At 34.9% G+C, this 20,630-nt stretch overlaps 2 protein-coding genes and 1 pseudogene across 2 annotated transcripts; 1 reads left to right on the forward strand and 2 right to left on the reverse strand.

The window, feature by feature from the left end:
* Positions 2,675-3,363, forward strand: LOC104721976 (auxin-induced protein 15A-like). Its single transcript, XM_010440065.2, has one exon. It carries the CDS (start codon positions 2,681-2,683, stop codon positions 3,053-3,055), a length of 375 nt encoding a protein of 124 aa, XP_010438367.1. The 5' UTR covers positions 2,675-2,680; the 3' UTR covers positions 3,056-3,363.
* LOC104721986 (cytosolic sulfotransferase 18-like) lies at positions 14,424-15,650 on the reverse strand. The gene has a single exon (XM_010440077.2). It carries the CDS (start codon positions 15,557-15,559, stop codon positions 14,543-14,545), a length of 1,017 nt encoding a protein of 338 aa, XP_010438379.1. The 5' UTR covers positions 15,560-15,650; the 3' UTR covers positions 14,424-14,542.
* Positions 18,350-20,630, reverse strand: part of LOC109126567 — a 37,950-nt pseudogene continuing 35,669 nt past the window's right edge.

Below are 20,630 nucleotides of genomic sequence, written 5' to 3' on the forward strand. Positions count from 1 at the left end.
ATTATAAATATTTAATTTTTTTATAGAATATTTAAATTATTATAAATATTTGAACTCCGTCGAAATTTTAAAATATTATATTTTGGCCACATATTTTTTCAATAGTTTTAACTAAAACGATATATTTTGATTTCCAAATCTTACAAAATTGCTTGATTGCCGAGATTGTTTTTAACTTCAAATCTAAAGAAATCTTTTGGAATAATCTTACACATGGAATATTTATCTTTTAGTTATAACAAACTAAGAAACAAGATATATTTTGCTGAGATTTGATATATCAAATATAAACTTCTAAATGATAACCTAAATATATCTAATCTCATTATAAATACAATGGTTTCCTAACCATTAAAATATCTCACACTAAAATTTAACAAGAAACTTCTCTTCTTTTGACGACAAACCAAAATAAAGAAACCATCCTCTTATAAAACTACTATCCGATATTGCGGTGTGTCTATCCTCTTACAAAATTACTATCCGATATTGCGGAGTGCCTATTCTCTTACAAAACTACTATCCAATATTGCGGTGTGACTATTTCCGTGAAAAGCTATATTCTGCAAACTACTTACTCTATTAGGATTTCTAATTTACCGTATAACCCCAAATATACAAATAAACACTATATAAACAAAGAAAATAAGTTAAAATAAAAAACTACATTACAAAAATACAAATTATAAAAAAAAGTAACTAACAAAATATATAATCCCATGCTGTAGCACGGGCTTCCCTAGTTATGTTATAAATGATAAGTTCATGCAAATACCTTTTTTTGTTGATTCATTTTATTTATAACCAAATATATTTTTTTATTATAAATATTTCCACTCGTTTATGATGGATGAGGTTTCTTTCTGTGTTCTTATAACTAAAGTCAAGTTGATGGCCAAATGAATAAGAGAACAGTTTGAGCATAATATACTTACAAAGTAGAAAAATACATTTTATAGTTTATATGAAAATATTGTAAAAGCCAATGAGTTAGTATATTACTGATATGATTTGCATGATTAACTAGTTAGGAGACAATATATATGATCAAACTACACTATATATAAAAATATTATTGTCGTATGACTTAAGAGTTTAGGTTAAGCTATAATACCATGGCAAGAAACCTAATCAAGTGTATGCTTTTGTTTGTTTGTTACGATTACACGTTTAATTACCTATATAAATGAGACATAAGTTACAAAACTTACATATGTGATTTTTTAATTGCATAATAATATCTCACGTAATTAATTTTGCCTAGACCAATGAGGAATTCATATTTTTTTCTTCTTCTTTTCATTTTACTTAGTTTTTAGGTTGTTTGTCTAATGAAAGTAGAGATATCCATCCTTCTGCAAAACACAAAATTAAAAACAAAAATCTTAGTTTTCCCTGATAAATATTAACACAAAATTAGTAATTAGACCAGTAATTATTAAAAATAAAAACAAAATAAAAAATTGGTTAAACTGGTGCCTATTACTTTTAGCCTCAAACCGTCACAATTTTTGGCATATACGAGGAAAATGTAAAAACCTTGTCGGATAGTGGAAATTAAGTGAATTGGGGAAGTATGGAGAGAATGATCAATCCTCCCTCTATGAGCAGCAGTAGCAGAAACCATGTGCTTTTCCTCAGTCACATAATCGTAGCTCAATCCATTACCCATTTATATTAACCACACATTATTCTCTCTCTCTCTCTCTCTCTCTCTCTCTCTCATGCATACGTAATGGTTTGAAAAATATATATTAAATTCATATATAGGCTCTGGCTAAGTTCATTATTCCCCACAACCATCTTTAGGACCTAGCTAGCTAGCTAGCTACGATAGAACGATCATATAACTAACTACGTACTCACTCCACATTGACATTGTCATACTCATACATATATGTTATCTTGTTCATTATCCCTTTATCAAACAAAAGAACTTACCCCCATGTGTACTTGTAACTCAATGCATACGCTCTATATATATACCTTATCTGACCCTTTTAACGTACGCAGGATCTGATTAATCCTTGCGTCTTATGTGTATAAAATTTTAACTTCTTTTTTTCTTGGTTAATTAAAGGGTTTATATAAAATCTTAACTTACACGAACAATAGTGTATTCAGCTACACATGTAAAATAATGATCCAAGAAACTATATAAAACTGCATGAATGCAATCTATATCGATTATAAGAAGAGTGTTAATTGTTCTTTAACCGTATTCCAATAATAAGATTATATAACATATATATGAAAATTTTAACCCCCCACAGCTATTACCATATACTACTTTAAGTTTGTTGATCTATATAGTATATACTACTCGTAATTACTTGTTATATTGTGTTTTTAGTATCCGATGATTGTCAACACTAAGTAGAATTTAGGAATATCTGGTTACACTTGGGAAGCGATGAGATTATCCCATATTTTGGCAAAACAATTTGTAAGAAATTTGAAAACTGAATTAGTAAAATGGATATGAATAAGTTCATCATTTTTAGTTTATTTGGAGTTTATTCTCACAAAAATATACTACAACTACGTGAATGCATTTCTAGAGGGCACACATTCCCAAACCCGACAATAAATAATAAATATTAGTATGTATAACTATATATAAGCGTACCCAACTTCCAAATCGAAGTGGAAAACACAAAGATCCCCACAAAATCCGTTAATGTCCTGTGACTCACTCACACCCAACACAAATAGGTCACTATATAATAGGCTACATATAACTATGCCTAACAAGGTCACTGACATGCACTTCCACAAAGTAGAAGAAGAAGAAGAACATACTGGAGAGAGCAGATCATCCTCAAGAACACCGAGAGGGCATTTCGTGGTTTACGTTGACACAAACAAAAAGTTGGAGAGATTTGTGATTCCCACAAGGTTTCTGAAGAGCCCATCTTTCCAGAAGCTTCTTGAAAAGGCTGCCGAGGAGTACGGTTACGCAGAGGCTTACCGTAACAAGATTGTCTTGCCATGTGATGTCTCTAGTTTCCGAAGTCTCGACATGTTCCTGAATTCTCACGGCAAGGGACATTAACCACATGAGCCCACTACTTATACGTATTAGACAGCAATCGGAGATCTCTCACTCGGCGACAACAACACGACAAGAAGAAAAGAGAATGACGCAGTTTAACCTAAAAGAAGCATCTCGTACTTCTTCTTCTGACAACAACACGACAACAAGATGTCTAGACAATGGGCCTAAGTTGAAGCCCACCAAACGAGTCTGGAAATGCAAAACGTCCAAGCCCACCAAAGCTCCTGAGTCCATTAAGGATCCAAGCCCATCTGTAAAAGAGGAAGAAGATAAGAAGAAGGAAGCTTCTGGAAAGTTCTCTAAGAATAACAATAATGACAGCTGTCTTCTATTGACCAATAGGTTCAATTGTTTAGAGGATGAGGATACCACCTAAACCTAATGTGAAGACTATATAAATGAATAGAAATGTAATAGCCTCTCTAAGGAGAAATAATGAGAAAAGCCAAGAGCTTACCTTCTTCATTTATGTGTTAATCTCTTGTTACTATCAGTCTGAATGATAAAATGGTCATATATCTCTCATATGCATGTGTTATAATTTGAATTTTTGTAATGTACTATATATTCTAACTTAATTCAACTACGAGTGTAAGATCTTTAATTTATTTATCATTTTCTTCAATATCAGTTCAATGTGTGCGTGTGTTTTTCTTACGCCAATTCAATGTGCTATTGGTTGCTAACTTAGTATACTATGTAAAATGTTGTTATTTATTAGAAGTTTGAATGTACAGACAAATTTTGGAACTATCTTNTATTTATGTGTTAATCTCTTGTTACTATCATGGTATCAGAGCATAGTAGATCCATGGATCTCTACTCATTTCCTGCGTTAAACATAACAAACTGTGTTACTCTCAAGTTAACCCAGAAAAACTACATCTCATGGAAAGCCCAGTTTGAATCTTTTCTTTCTGGACAAAGCTTACTTGGTTTCATCAATGGGTCGCATCCAGCTCCACCAGAAGTGATTCCAGTCTCTCTCGCTGCAAGCAAGACCAGTACAGTTCCCAACCCAGATTATGCTGAATGGTTCAGGGCTGACCAGATTGTGCGTGCATGGCTTCTTGGTTCTCTGTCTGAAGATATTCTGGCAGAAGTCTCCGGAACCAAAACAGCTCAAGATCTGTGGTTAGCTCTTGCAAATCACTTCAATAAGGTATCCTCTTCACGTCTTTTTGAACTGCAAAGTAAGTTACAATCTGCTGAGAAACTGGAGAGACCTATAGGCGATTACCTGAGAGACATTAAAAACGTGTGTGAGCAACTAGCTTCCATTGGTAGTCCTGTACCTGAAAAAATGAAGATCTTTGCTGCGTTAAGAGGGTTAGGTAGAGAGTTTGAACCTGTCAAAGTTTCTGTCGAAGGAATGATTGATCTGCAACCCCCTCTTACCTTTGAGGATGTAGCTTCTCGGTTGACTACATACTCCGACAGACTATCAAACTACAACACTGCTACAACTGATGTCTCACCTCATGTGGCATATTTCACGAATTTCTCTGGTCGTGGTAGAGGAAATGGTCGCAATGGTGGTTCCAAAGGTCGTGGAGGATTCTATTCTACAAAAGGTAGAGGCTTTCATCAACAAATCACTCAAGGGTCTTCCTCCGGCAACTCCACTAACACAGACACTAGAGTTATATGTCAGATTTGTGGGAAACTGGACATCCAGCTTTGTCTTGTTGGCACAGATACAACAACAGTTATCGCCAAGAGGAGCTGCCTCTCGCTTTGACTGCTATGCGAATCACTGATGTCACTGATCACTCCGGTAATGAATGGGTTCCTGACTCTGGCTCCACTGCTCATATCACCAACTCTCACCACAATCTGCAACAATCAATGCCATACCATGGGTCAGATACAGTTATGGTTGGAAATGGTGATTTTCTCCCTATCACTCACACAGGTTCTACTGTTCTGCCAGCTAGCTCAGGTAAACTCACTCTCAAGGATGTTCTAGTTTGCCCTAATATTACAAAGTCTTTGTTGTCTGTGTGGAAACTTACCAATGATTACCCATGTTCTGTTAACTTTGACTGTGATCATGTTCAAATCTTCGACAAGGCAAAAAAGAGGCTGCTGGCTCTGGGAAACAGCAACAGTGATGAAGGTCTTTACGTTCTGAAGGACGATTCAGCTCAAGCTCAAGTGCTCTACTCTTCAAGACAACACTCTGCCTCTGAAGATGTATGGCACATGCGACTGGGGCATCCGAATCCACAAGTCCTCCAGAATCTGTCAAAGACCAATGCAATAGTCATAAATAAAAGTTCCAGTGGCATCTGTGAAGCGTGTCAATTTGGAAAAAGTACCAGACTACCTTTTACTCCTTCAAGCACGACCACCTCAAGGCCTCTACAACGCATTCACTGTGATCTGTGGGGACCTGCACCAATAAAGTCAGTGCAAGGATTTCAGTATTATGTTATCTTCATAGACAATTTTTCTCGTTTTTGCTGGTTGTATCCACTTAAGTTGAAATCAGACTTTCTATCAGTGTTCACTGTGTTTCAAGCTCTAGTGGAAAATCAATTTCAGAATAAAATTGGAAGTTTTCAATGTGATGGTGGTGGAGAGTTTGTGAGTAATAAGTTTCTAGCTCATCTACAGCAACATGGAATACAACAAATGATTTCATGTCCTCACACTCCTCAACAGAATGGTCTTGCAGAAAGAAAGCACAGACATCTTATTGAATTGGGTCTGGCAATGATGTGTAATAGTAGAATGCCTTACCGGTATTGGGTTGAAGCTTTCTTTACTGCTAACTTCCTCATCAATTTGCTACCAACATCTACTCTCACTGACAACCGCAGTCCTTATGAAGCCCTGCACGGTTGCAAACCAAATTATACATCACTAAGAGTTTTTGGCTGTGCATGTTATCCCACTCTACGTGACTATGCTCAGAATAAATTTGATCCAAGATCTCTCAAGTGTGTGTTTTTAGGGTATAATGAGAAGTATAAGGGATATCGATGCTTACTCATCTCTACAGGGCGTGTGTATATCAGCAGACATGTGTTATTTGATGAACAAGACTTCCCATTCCATTCTGCCTCTTCATCAACACAACAGCTTTGTACTCCACTCCTTCAAGCCTGGCAGAAAAGTCTTCATCAGCAAGTTACACCATCACAAGAAAGGAATGACAATGAATTAAACTCAGTCAATGGTACCTTTCCTCACACAGAGCAGTTTGTTTACAATGAGCATGACTTTCCACCATTGGTTCCTTTGGCTTCACCTACTGTATCTGAAAGGGAGAGTCCTGAGTGTACGGCAGGCTCTGATCCTGTTCCTATTGGCAACAGCTCTCCCGCATCTTCAGGTCCAATAAATGACTCTGAAGGAACCTCTCCACTTGAGGATGCTCCGGATGAAGTTACAGTTACACAAGTGTCAACTCAGTCTGCTTCTCAGGATGAAGACTTATCTACAAATCAAACACAAGCACGTCATAAAATGATCACTAGAGGTAAGGCTGGCATCAGAAAACCAAATCCAAGATATGCTTTACTCACCTCTAAAGTCTCTTACCCAGAACCGAAGACAGTAACGGCTGCACTAAAACACCCAGGTTGGCGAGCAGCAATGGGGGAAGAATATGAGAATTGTGAGGAGGCAGGTACATGGTGGCTTGTCCCACGAACACCTGAAATGCATGTTCTGGGCAGTAAGTGGATTTTTCGGACAAAATTTAATGCTGATGGTTCTTTAGACAAACTGAAGGCAAGACTAGTAGCTCAAGGCTATGATCAGGAGGAAGGAATTGATTACCTTGAAACTTTCAGTCCAGTGGTCAGAACAGCTACAGTCAGGTCTGTTCTTCATGCAGCTACAATCATGGGCTGGGAAATTAAACAGATGGATGTAAAGAATGCATTTTTGCATGGAGACTTGATAGAAACAGTCTATATGGCTCAACCAGCTGGATTTGTTGATCCTGCAAAACCAGATTATGTTTGTCATCTTCGCAAATCACTCTATGGACTAAAACAAGCCCCACGGGCATGGTTTGATAAATTTAGTACCTTCTTATTGGAGTTTGGTTTCCTCTGCAGCAAGTCTGACCCCTCTCTCTTCACTTACTTCAAAGGCAAAGACATCATCTATCTGTTGCTGTATGTTGATGATATGGCTATCATTGGAAATGACTCACAAGCATTAGCCAATTTACTCACCGAATTAAATAAGCAATTTAGGATGAAGGATTTGGGGCAACTTAGCTATTTTCTTGGGATTCAGGCGCAGTTTCACAGTGGTGGTCTGTTTCTCTCACAACAGAGATATGCAGAGGATCTTTTGGCTGTTGCCGGCATGACTGACTGTGCCCCAATGCCGACTCCACTGCCTCAAGAGCTCTCCAAGGTTCAAAACAAAAACGTGCTCTTTGAAAACCCTACCTACTTTCGTAGCTTGGCAGGTAAACTTCAGTATCTCACTCTGACAAGGCCCGATATTCAATTTGCTGTCAATTATGCTTGCCAAAAGATGCACCAGCCCACCATCTCTGATTTTCATCTCCTGAAACGAATATTGAGATACATCAAGGGCACAATAACGATGGGTATTTCCTTTCACAAACATTCAAGCTGCAGATTGAGAGTCTATAGTGATAGTGATTATAATGGATGTGAAACTACAAGCAGATCTACTGGGGGTTTCTGCACTTATCTCGGAACTAACATCATATCATGGCAATCTCAAAAACAACCTACAGTATCTAAGAGTTCCACAGAAGCTGAGTATCGAGCTATGTCAGAAGCGACATCAGAAATTACCTGGTTTTGTAATCTGTTGAAAGATCTACGGATCCCTCTTCATCACACTCCGGAGCTCTTCTGTGATAACCTCTCGGCCGTCTATCTCTCCGCAAATCCGGCTTTTCACAAGCGTACAAAACACTTCCTCACTCACTATCATTACGTCCGAGAGCAGGTTGCTTTGGGTAATGTTGTTGTCACTCATATCCCGAATCACTTTCAGATCGCCGACATCTTCACAAAATCCTTACCTCCGGGACCGTTTGCTTCACTCAGATCCAAACTTGGTGTAGTTGTTCCACCCACTCCAAGTTTGCGGGGGGCTATTAGACAGCAATCGGAGATCTCTCACTCGGCGACAACAACACGACAAGAAGAAAAGAGAATGACGCAGTTTAACCTAAAAGAAGCATCTCGTACTTCTTCTTCTGACAACAATACGACAACAAGATGTCTAGACAATGGGCCTAAGTTGAAGCCCACCAAACAAGTCTGGAAATGCAAAACGTCCAAGCCCACCAAAGCTCCTGAGTCCATTAAGGATCCAAGCCCATCTGTAAAAGAGGAAGAAGATAAGAAGAAGGAAGCTTCTGGAAAGTTCTCTAAGAATAACAATAATGACAGCTGTCTTCTATTGACCAATAGGTTCAATTGTTTAGAGGATGAGGATACCACCTAAACCTAATGTGAAGACTATATAAATGAATAGAAATGTAATAGCCTCTCTAAGGAGAAATAATGAGAAAAGCCAAGAGCTTACCTTCTTCATTTATGTGTTAATCTCTTGTTACTATCAGTCTGAATGATAAAATGGTCATATATCTCTCATATGCATGTGTTATAATTTGAATTTTTGTAATGTACTATATATTCTAACTTAATTCAACTACGAGTGTAAGATCTTTAATTTATTTATCATTTTCTTCAATATCAGTTCAATGTGTGCGTGTGTTTTTCTTACGCCAATTCAATGTGCTATTGGTTGCTAACTTAGTATACTATGTAAAATGTTGTTATTTATTAGAAGTTTGAATGTACAGACAAATTTTGGAACTATCTTGGACATATGACATAGAACTACAATGCTTCGCCATTGCGTAACAGTTGCAGTCACTAGTCCGGTTTTGAGTTAGTCTTGCTTCGACCATCATTATTCACGTCTAGCCAATAAGAGATAAGCAAGTTCCAAACAGTTTGACTCATCCAAGTAGGCTTCTCTTTTTATTTTCTCCACTTTTTCGTGTATTTAGACATTGTTAAGCAAACGGGCCACCGAGTTTCAAAGTGTTCGCGAACACGTGTCGTATACTGCACCGTAATGGCGTAATCCCTGTTGAATTTTTTTCCCAAAAAATAGTAATTTTTTAACAATAACAATTAATTCTATATAATAATAATAATTTGAAAAATACTATAAAATTCGTACGTGTTTTTCAGATTTAATGAGGGTATTTTGAAAATGCTTAGTTAAAAACTTATTTTTGAAACGGAAAACATTAAAAGGGGCATTTTTCTTTTTTCTTTTTGGTTAAAAGGGGCATTTTTCAAAAATCATCAACTAAAATGTGATAACATATTTTCATTGAGTGTATATTTAGAGTCTAACTATTAGATATTTATATGCGGGCTATTTTCTGATATTGAATCAGTGGAATTTAATCATAAATTAAATCAAAAGAAACAAATTAGCAAAAAGATGGAAAATAAAAATTTCAGTATAAAATTAGTAATTAAAATTTTTAAAATATCATAATATAATTGTCAAGATATTTTGTAGATTGTAGTTGTATTTGTAGTTTTACGTTCAAAATTCTTCTAAAATAGAAGTAAAGTGTTAAGATTCACAGAAAGTTCCGGATGTAATTAAGTAAATAAAACCAATGTATTCAAAAAGACTCATTAATAATATACTGTAGACATATTTTCACAGATGATTATATTTTATTTTCAAATTTTTTTTTTGGATTCTTTACCTGTTTGAAAATATTACATTATAACCCTGCTTATAAGCAATACCTAGTTTATTATAGAGATACTCTCATACATCATCAATCATAGACAATATAAAATATATTATTTTACCCTTTATCTTGGTTTTAGTTTACTATTTCCTTTATTGGTGAGAAGTGAGTTTTTCAAATATTCTTTACGTAATAAAAAAAAAGTAGAACTCGAAAGAGTGTTTAGTTATATAGGCTCAGTGATTAAATCATGAATTCATGATATGTGTAACGTTAACCAAAGAACCGTGGAAAACGTAAGAAGGAAAAGTAGAACTCAAAAGAGTATTAGATATAGGCTCAAAAGCCATAATGAAGATATCATCACCATGATCATGGGGGTTGGTGTCAACAAGATACTTGATGTTCACGCACCCTCATGTATTAGTAAACATGGTCTTGTATGAAAATTTATCATTTTCACCAACATTGTGTTTAATATGACAACTTTGAGAATGTCCCCTATCAAATAAAGAGCGGCTTCAACACTGTCAAAATCCACGACAAGGTTACAAAGCACTTCAATGTAGCCTTGTCTAACCAGAAACCTGCAAAATATAATATAGTTACATACAATATAATAGGACGAAACGACTTTGTTTAGTCTCTTACGGAAGGGTGTTAAAGTGTTTGTTCCACATCGACCAATCGTTTAGCAGTGGTAGACAAATGACTAATGTAAATAAATGAAGAGTCAAAACACATTTTTATTCCAATATATTCGGGTATAAGTAAACATAAAAGAAAAAAAAAATATAATGAGTTTTCTTGTATTTAATAGGAAAATAAGAGAAGAGAAGAGGTGAAGATCTTTCGGAAAAAACCACCTCTCGTTAGTTATAAGAGAAACAACGGACAATTGTCGTTTTAAGACGTTATCAAATGTTATAAGATGTTCTCAAATGAGAACTGTTTCTCGTAATTTTTCTTCATTATTTTTAACAAAAAAATAGCAGCTTATTTTTTTCTTTTTCTTTATTAAACATCAAAAGATATGTCTCTTTAGTTAGTGTTGTATGATGCATGTTTTCATTTTATTGGTTTCGTTTTTCATAGTTCTTGATAATTAATACAATGATGGACAATGATGGATAAGCAGTTCTAATTTTGCATAGTTCTTAATAATTGAAAACAATGATGAATTAGCAGTTCCACTAGATACTTTTTTTGTAATGTATTGGTGTTGAAGATCAAACAAGATTACAAAATTATTATGATCAAGCTTCACAAATCAATTGCAGCATACCTTCTCTAGCATTAAATGGTAATTAATCAAAATACCAATATATATATATATATATATATATATATATATATATAGTTTGCATGAATCAGTTGGATATAAAGATAAAAATTGAGTTATTCAAATAAACTCACACTTATAAATCATTTCCTAATAGATCATTTCATCTCAATGTCATGCAACATTTTCACTTTCTTTAAGTTCATCATGCTCTTTATTTTCAACAATTAGCCGCTGATCAAGATTTTGCTAGAACAATATGCTTTATTGTAGTCAAGAACAAATAAAGTTGCGGTGACTGATCATGTTCTTAGAAGAATATCATGTATGTAAGAGATGTGCTAAAAAGGATAAAAATGTACTGCAAACAAATTAATAATGTTTCAAAAAACAATTATGTGGTTGATATAATATGAGTTGTCCACATATTTGAAATGTATGATTTTCTTTTCAATATGTTTAATATTGAAACCAGTATTTTTAGAAGTAAAAATTTCATATTTTAAATTCGAAAAAAGCTAAAAGTTGATAGCATACACACTAAAAGTTGTTTCAACTTTAGCTCTAAGAATGTGGACATGATTCGGTTTTGGTAAGTTTATTAAATCCACAGCCCAAAAAAAAAAACGAGGAAATAAAGTTTTAGTATTGAAGATACTCTAATCTTGTTTTATCGCATTTGTGTATCATAGTTGTGCAAGTAATGTAGTTTTCATTTTGAAAAGCAAACAATGTATTTTTAAATGATTATATATGTAGATTCTTCAAAGCATATGTATTATTCGTTTTCTTCTTATATTTTTTTTAACACCAATCTAAAAGATTGTACCTTCCAATGTCTTTTCAGTAATGATCAGAAAGATTATTTATCTTAAGAATTTACATGCATGTTCATATGAACAAACAAAATCTATGAGCTAATATAAAAAATTCAAGTGTTTTTCTTACAAACATTCATGCCTCTGTGAATAAATGTATATAACTTATTGGAATTTGTAAGTATATTTGTTATTCTTTCAAATCATATTGTTCGTTTCAAAAAAATTGTGTCTCTGCCAAACTTGTCATTATTAGTATTAAATACTAATGTAAGATAAGAAACACTTTATGCATTGGTATCAATGCGTATGAAATTTATTTGAGTTTTTAACAAAAGTACAAAACACATATATGATGTGAAGAAATATAATTGATAAGATGAAATATTGAGTAGAATTGTTGCAAAGGATTTCGTACTATTGATTGAGGTAGCATTGAGTTCCTATTCAAATCTAAATAAGTTCAAAATACCCAGAGCCGTCGCTAACTTGTCGGAGGCCACAATCTAAAAAAAAACTGGGCTTAATTTTCTTATTAAGTGTGTGAAAAAAACAGAAAAAAGAAAAATAAACACACAAACGGGTCGATCTCATGACATATGACTCCACAACACTACTTCCTATACCACCAGACCAAAGATACATTCGACTAAAAAGAGGCCGAATTTACTTTATATTTTAGAGGGCCACAATCTGATGTTTCATCAGCCTGGCCTCTCGGCCGGCTCTGAAAATACCTTAACATGATATATTTAACGTACACGTTTCTTATAAATGTCATTTAACAGTTCACTCTCTTAAAAATCACTTTTATTTCTTTCTTTTTTATTCACATTAGTTATAAATGTCAGTTCTTCTTCAAATTCCCAAAATCCTTCTTGTTGATGAAGATTTTGATAAAGCATATATATAATGAAGAACTTGAGAGCATGTTTGAGGAATGACTGGACAATTATGGCCAACTTCAGAGCAAACAATTCAAGACCAAGAAGAGCCTCTATAGAAAGAAACCGTGAAAATGAATACACCCACATGCGAAATTAATGATTAATTTAGTGAAGATGCGATTTACTTTTATTCTATACTCCAACATCCATTTAGAATGAACAACCTATTTGTTTATGTGTATTGTTGATCAACTCCCTCATGAAGTACAATACTTTCAACAAAGACGATATGCTACCAGAAAGTCGTCTCTCTTTCATTACAAAAGCGTCCAAATAATATGTAATGGCATATGGTTGTCCAAGTGATGCGGTGGATGCTATTACATATTATTTGTGCGCTTTTGTAATGCAAGAGAGACGACTTTCTGATAGCATATCGTCTTTGTTGAAAGTATTGTACTTCATGAGGGAGTTGATCAACAATACACATAAACAAATAGGTTGTTCATTCTAAATGGATGTTGGAGTATAGAACAAAAGTACAAAACACATATCTGATGTGAAGAAATATAATTGGTAAGATGCAATATTGAGTAGAATTGTTGCAAAGGATTTTGTACTATTGATTGAAGTAGCATTGAGTTCCTATTCAAAATATTTATTTAATTACTCATCATGAGAGCTACAATAGATGGTTCAACCATAGCATTACTAAAATGTTGTATTCATAATGTTATCTTTCATAACAGTTTTATAGATGTGATTATATATGTTTTCATGACACTGATTTGTTGTTATGTAGAATTGACACGAAAACTCATATGCTATGAATGAGGATATTTTTTGTAGTGATAAATGCCTCCAGCTAAGTGAAAGCACTACAAGTTTGAAAAAAATTGTAGATATGATTCTGTATTTATTTGAAGATGTTTATCTAAGACCATCTCCAATGTATATCTCTATTTTTTTCTCTAAAATAGAGTAATTCAAAAATAGAGCATTGTTTTCCTCTAATGTATTACTCTATTTTCAACTCTAAAATAGAATTAGTGTAAAAAAATAGAGTTGAAAATAGAGTTGCTCTATATATAGAGCAATTCTATCATTTTCTCCATTTTATAGTAAAATAATAAATAGGGTTGGAACAAATATTACTTTATAATAGAAATTTGACTATAAAATAGAGTGGGATTAGAGATACCCTAAAAAGACATGCATCATAAGATCTTCAATGATTTTTTTTGATATTGGAAAGGTGTGCCGTTTTTTAGACATGATCGGAAGCATTGGTTACGCGGTACGTTGGCGATTGTTAAATCGTGAGTCTGAATCCAAAATTTTAAAAATGAGATATTCTAAAACCAATATATATTTAAATAAGGTTTCTTCTAACTAAAAAAATATTTAATTTCCAAAACAAAGATAATTTTAGACATTTTCCGTATTATTTACAGCAAAAGAAAAATATTCTATTATTCTATTTTTATGATCCTAAATTCCTAACCGTTTTAATTAATATTTATCAAAAATGTTTGTACAATCACATAGGAGGGAAACTTCATCTTTGTGTATGAGAATATAAACGAGATTGAAACACAGCTTGTAGAAGATCAAGACTTAGCTCACATCATGAAAAGATGAATGGTTGCAACTTGTAAAGCCAATTCCTTTTTAATTAGAAACAGTTCATTTAGACAAAACAACATCAAGATTTATTCTTCCATTATATAACTTAATACAACGTATGCTATGTGACCTGTGTCATATATCATGTTCAAGCAAACCGGAATATTTGAACTTCTCTAGCATCAATCCATCGATTCGAGCTGCCATCTCCTGAGTAAGGTAGTTGTGCCAATCTCCGACCTTTGCGTTTCTAAAGAAGGCGCTATTCGGATAGTAAACCCAAGAGATATCTTCTCTTGTTTTCTCCCCTTCGTTCACTTCAAGATTCTTCAACGTATCGAAACTGCAAAGATTTACAACTTTCTCAACAACACCTTTCTTCTCTTCCTCAGCTGTGAATCCATAACCCATAAACTGAGCCAGTCTCTTCACATACGACAAAGGATCAGCTCTCATCGTCTCGTACTTGAGGAAAAAAACATGATCTGGATTCTCTTGGTAAGCTTTCCAATACCCTAAGACATGGTCTAGATAAGGACCGTACCCAGAGAAACCTCCACAGAACATATCAAAACACTCCTCAAGACTATGTAGAGGGCCCTTTCCTGAGTTTTGCTTTTGGAAAAAAGTCCACATGGAGATGAATGTGTCCTTTGGGTCTCTCCAGATGTAAACCATCTTACAACCCGATTTCGCAACTGATTCGGGCAATAACCCGTGGGGCAAGTGAGTCGAAAACAGAGTGTTTCCTTTGTCTTTGAGAGAATTAACTTGAGGGAAGTAAGCGAATTCAATCTCAATGAAAGGTACAAGCTCATGAGGGTTACGTTTTAGGAGAGGGTTCGAGGAATCTTCCAAGCTAGATCGATTGGCGATGGCAAAAGTTAGAGCTTTGAGCCAAGTGGAACCTGTCTTTGGGTAGCTACAAACGAAAAAGTCAATGGGTCGCGCTTGGAAGAACTCTTGCGCGTAAAGGCAACTTTCTAGGAGAAGCTGTAAAATCCAGTGGCCACCGTACTCGATCAGCGGAGCTTTTGGAAACCAGCCTTTGACGTGAGGAAACGTGGCGATGAGGTCTTGGTATCGTTTCTGATTCTTCTCGAACTCTGTCTTGGTCTCGTCGTGGTGGCTTGGTAGGTTCATTTGTGCCATTGGAGATAGAAAATAGGATTTGAGGAACTCGACCGTGTTGTTTGTATTCTGTCTTTCTGTGGGAGATGAGTGTTAGTCTATGTTCGGAAACAACTCGGTTTAGGTGTAGTATAGTAGTAGTAGTTCACGTAACGAATTTAACCCACGTGTTGCTATGTCGTATCAGAAACCATCCTCAAACGCCACATATCCTTCATACTGTCATAAGATAAGCCATTAGATCTTAAGGCATCTTCAATCCCAAGACATGGGTACATTCTTATCTCAAGAGATTGGGTAACTAACATATGTAGATTATTGTATTAAACTTGAAAATAATCGTGTTTGTACAGAATGCAACAACCAACTTTGGAATATTAATATTAAAACACCAATAGTATCAGAACTCATTTCCTGTTGTATTAAACTTTGGTGATCGATCAAGTAAACAATACAATTTTAGTCTGTGCAAGAACGAATATGATGACTTTGACAAATTATTTGCCATGCAAAGTAATATTCTTAATTCGCATTGGCGTTAATTTCTTAGCCACGTATTTCTGTAAGAGGTCCCTCATTTAGTAGTAGTACTGTGTAATCTCATCAGTGTAAAATCAAGCAAATTTTTTTTGTGCATTGGTCAATATATTTGGGATCAAAATATAAATTTTGCAGGAAAGTTTGAAATTGCATAAACATAATTGTTTTTAAAGTACGCTCGAAGTGTCCAAGAGAATGGACTGAGACCATGCATCGAGAGATAATTATTAAGATAATTACATCACTGGTCGACCACTAAACCACTGGTGGTGCTACTTGTTTAATTGATCCTTCTTTCTTTGTTTATTATATAGTCTAATTATTCCAAAATAAATTTTGGTGTGTTAAATGAAACAAAGAGCAAGAATTACCAACACACGAATGATTGGTACTTCAGTTATTCATATTATTGCAGTCATTTTCTAGACAAACAAATATCTCCATTTAGTAGAGTGACCTTAATTAACATGTAAACAAAATAGAAAATTTTTTAAAAAAAAAAAAATCCAAACATGTTTGCTGCTAAATGTTTGCCTAAAGAATAATTTAATTTAATTTTTTTTTTTTGTAATTTTTAGATGTATATTATTTATCAATACCAATATACCAAAGATAATATTTTAGTAATTATCATTTGTGGTCTATAATTTTTGCTTTTCTTTTATACTGAATCACTTTTTTGAAATTATACTAAAAATAGAAATAAAAGAAAATTTGTATTAAAATAATCCAAAATAAAACATTATAGTATCTTTTCATACTATATATATGTTAGTGTATAGGTACTTAAAAGATTACCAAACCGAAAAGTATATTAAGAAAATCGATACAAACATACCCGCATGGGTTAATTTTCTAGCTAAATTTTTTTATGTCATGTTAAACTAATTATAAATGAGTTATAATTTATAAAATAAGTATATTGACATTCTCAATTTCTCATCGAGTAGTGGAAAATTCATTTTGATAAGACTCATTGTTTTTTTCTCAAGTTATTTTTCTGTTTTCACTTATGATTACATGCACTAAAATCTATAAAATAAAAAATATAAAACGATACTAATATGCTCATTTAGTTTTTCAATTTTGTTGTGTTTTTACTTAAGAAATGAAAAACACTATATTACAACAAATATATATATATATATATATATATATATGTTGTCAATTAAATTAATATTAAAGCATCTGTATTATTACTTTGAACTTCATTATTTATTGTTTATTTTTTGATATTCATACAAAGGTTGTCTCTCATATATATTCTCCGGGATTTTCCTCATTTCTTCCATGATAAAACTGGTTTAACATTAGAAGTTGCAGGCAAAACCATGGACTCAATCATCTTCACGAAGATGTTGAGGAGCTTTTGTAAGTGTATGTAGGCAAGCACAAGTTTAAGATGAAATTCAGGAAGCTGTACAAAATATGACTACACAAGCTTCTGTCTCAGCATAAGCATCTGATGTATGCACAAGCCTTTGTCCTACAAAAGAGCATCAGAGACCTGTTGATTTTGTCTGTATGTTTTGGTTTTGAAGATTTATGAAGATCTATTTAAAGCACGTTTTGAGATATTACTTGGAAGAAAAACACGAAGAAAAAGAAAGCTTGAAGATATTTAGAAGATTTAATATGATTAGATTATATTCGTTTAACAAAGAATAAAGTTAAATGGAATATTTTCTAGGAAAGTTGTTAGCTTTGGGAGAGGCACGAAATCCCTTAAATATAGAGGGTCTAAGACTTAGAAACTTATCCCTCTAGAACGTAACAAAGAGAGGAAAAACCTTGTAAGCCTTTTGGTATCTTTTTGAGAAAAGGGTGAGGGTTTTGTTTCTAAGTGAGAGTCCTAGGTGTAGATCATTTGTGTTGACCTTAGGGATCTCTTATTGGGTTGGAAATAGATTGGGAACAAGCTAAGAGAAGATCTTAGGTTTGTGTACGTCCAATATTGAGCTCTAACTGTAATTGTGCTCAAGAAGTATTTTCAACAAAGATTGAGGACGTAGACATTTGCTGAACCTTGTTAAAATTGTGTGTCTCTTGTCTCTTCTACACTAACAGCTTTAACTACAGAGTCAACCAATCAAACCAATCAAACCGGAAGTAAAAGTAGCCAGAACTCTAACTCTGTTCATAACTAAGATCGTCAGCTCCTCCAATCTTCTGATGAATTTGTTGCTTTAAACTCAAAACAATATTTTTATTGAAGTTGAAACATTTAACTTCTGCAGAATACTCTGAGAGTAACAAGCAAAGACAATAGGATCAAGAAGAAGAAGAGACAAGAGACATGAACTCTTGAATTGATTCCAAAGCTTCCATAAACTTGGGAAGTAGACATACTTCCAAATCTATGCTTGCTCCTCCTTCTCTTCCTGGATAAGCTGAAACCTTCCCGTCATACTTACCGCCATAACCGCTTCTAACTGCAACTGCTTTCCTGATATGTCTATATTTTGTCTCTCCTCAGCATATATTTATCATGCATTTAGCTAGGATAACTGATTGTTTTACATCATTTTCTAACTCTTTTCTATACACTTTGCATGTCTAGGTAGTTCTTGCATCATCCTTGCATACATTGTCTAGGAAGTGCATCCGTCCGAGCCATGCTCCCCAGCATCCGTCCAAGCCATGCTCCCCAGCATCCGTCCGAGCCATGCTCCCCAGCATCCATCCGAGCTATGCTCCCCAGCGACCCATCCGCTGCACAACACTCCCAGAACCATCTCTCGAGCCATCTCCGGGAAGCATCAACCGAGCTATCCCCGTGAAGTGTCAACCGAGCCATCCGTTCGAGCCGTTCCACTCGAGTGAGATTTAGCTTTTGACGTCTTCATTAAAGTCGTAGGGAATTGAGTTATCTTTCCAACGCCGTTTATTTCAAGCCAATCGGAGGTGTGGTTCAAGAGTTATCATCGTTTTAGTGGATGCGTATACACCACGCTCGAGCCACTCTCACTCGCCACGCACCCAAGCGGTCCGACCGAGCCACTCTCACTCGCCACGCATCCCAGCGGTCCGACCGAGCCACTCTCACACGCCACGCACTACAGCTGGCTTCAATCAAGCCAACACCATCACCGTTCGAGTCGACTTCACTCGAGCCACCTAGGTCGAGCCACGATGACATTGCATTCACTTCGACAACCACAGATTCGATCGCAAATGTCAGGAAGAAAGACGTTTGGTCTCACACGCTTCAGGGAATTCCCAAACCGACTCTTTACCTTGTTGTTTTAATTTTAGAGCTTTCCATGTTGGACTAATATATATACATTTTGTTAAGCCTCTACGGGGACATCTTATCTTTTATCTTGTATTGTTTTCTTTCCCAGAAGGTTTTAACCTAGCCACAAAATATGTTCTTAGACTTGTATTCCGATATCTTTGAGATTTATTCAGATTTTGCATTTGATTCCTTCTACAAAGTTGTTTATCTTATTTTTATCTACCCAATAATGCTTGTTTCAATGTTTTCTGTGTTTGCATCATTAATGATGATTTTCGGATCTGAGTAGTGTGGTAGTTCTTGAGGATGTGATAGATTAGGTGGAGGATCTTAGGATGTAGAGTGTTTAAGCTTTNTCTCTCTCGCCATGCACTCTAGCTGCCTTCCCTCGAGCGACGCTGACATTGCATTCCACTCGATGTGCACGGACTCGATCGCACATGTCAGGAAGTAAGACGTTTGGTCTCACACGCTTCAGGGAATTCCATAACCGACTCTTCACCTTGTCGTTTTAAGTTTTAGGGCTTTCCATGTTGGACTACTATATATACATTTTGTTAAGTCTCTGCGGAGACATCTTATCTTTATCTCGTATTGTTTTCTTTCCTAGAAGGTTTTAACCTAGCCACAAAATACGTTCTGAGACTTGTATTCCGATATCTTTGAGATTTATTGAGATTTGGCATTTGATTCCTTCTACAAAGTTGTTCATCTTATTTTTATCTACCCAATAATGCTTGTTTCAATGTTTTATGTGTTTGCATCCTTGATAATAAATTTTGGATCTGAGTAGTGTGGTAGTTCTTGAGGATGGGATAGATTAGGTGGATGATCTTAGGATGTAGAGTGTTTAAGCTTTGATTGTATGATTTCCTTTTGGACTAGAGTTAGAAATACTAGTTTCTCTCTGATCAATTGGAACTGGGGTTTAGACATTTCTGCACCCAAAAGGTGTTCGATGAAATGTCTGACCAACTAGTGCCAGAGACTTACGTTCCTAGCCTAACAGATTAGCTGTCTAGGATGTTTGTTGACGTGAATGAACTTGTTTTTCATGCCATGCTTGATCATGTTTCTCTAGCGAGAGCTAGGTTTGGAAGTGGTTGAGTTTGAGTAGCTTTTGTCAAGAGATTGGATTAGCTAAGAAGTGATGTTCATTGTTTAGGGATGGTTTGCTTGTGGCATGTTAAATACTCTATAGACTAGGATACTCCACCGACATCAATTACTCCCATCCTTAGGACCTCTTTCTTTCTGATTTTTATTACATTCCTGAGATTGTTTTGTTTCTTGCTTTTTAGTTCATGCTTAGAC

Source organism: Camelina sativa, chromosome 2 (assembly GCF_000633955.1).
Source record: "Camelina sativa cultivar DH55 chromosome 2, Cs, whole genome shotgun sequence".
NCBI classification, from domain to species: domain Eukaryota; kingdom Viridiplantae; phylum Streptophyta; class Magnoliopsida; order Brassicales; family Brassicaceae; genus Camelina; species Camelina sativa.

What these genes read in the sequence shown, in the direction of transcription:
- LOC104721976 (XM_010440065.2), top strand. Translation starts at nt 2,681, where the DNA reads ATGTCCTGTGACTCACTCACACCCAACACAAATAGGTCACTATATAAT.
- LOC104721986 (XM_010440077.2), bottom strand. Translation starts at nt 15,559, where the DNA reads ATGGCACAAATGAACCTACCAAGCCACCACGACGAGACCAAGACAGAG.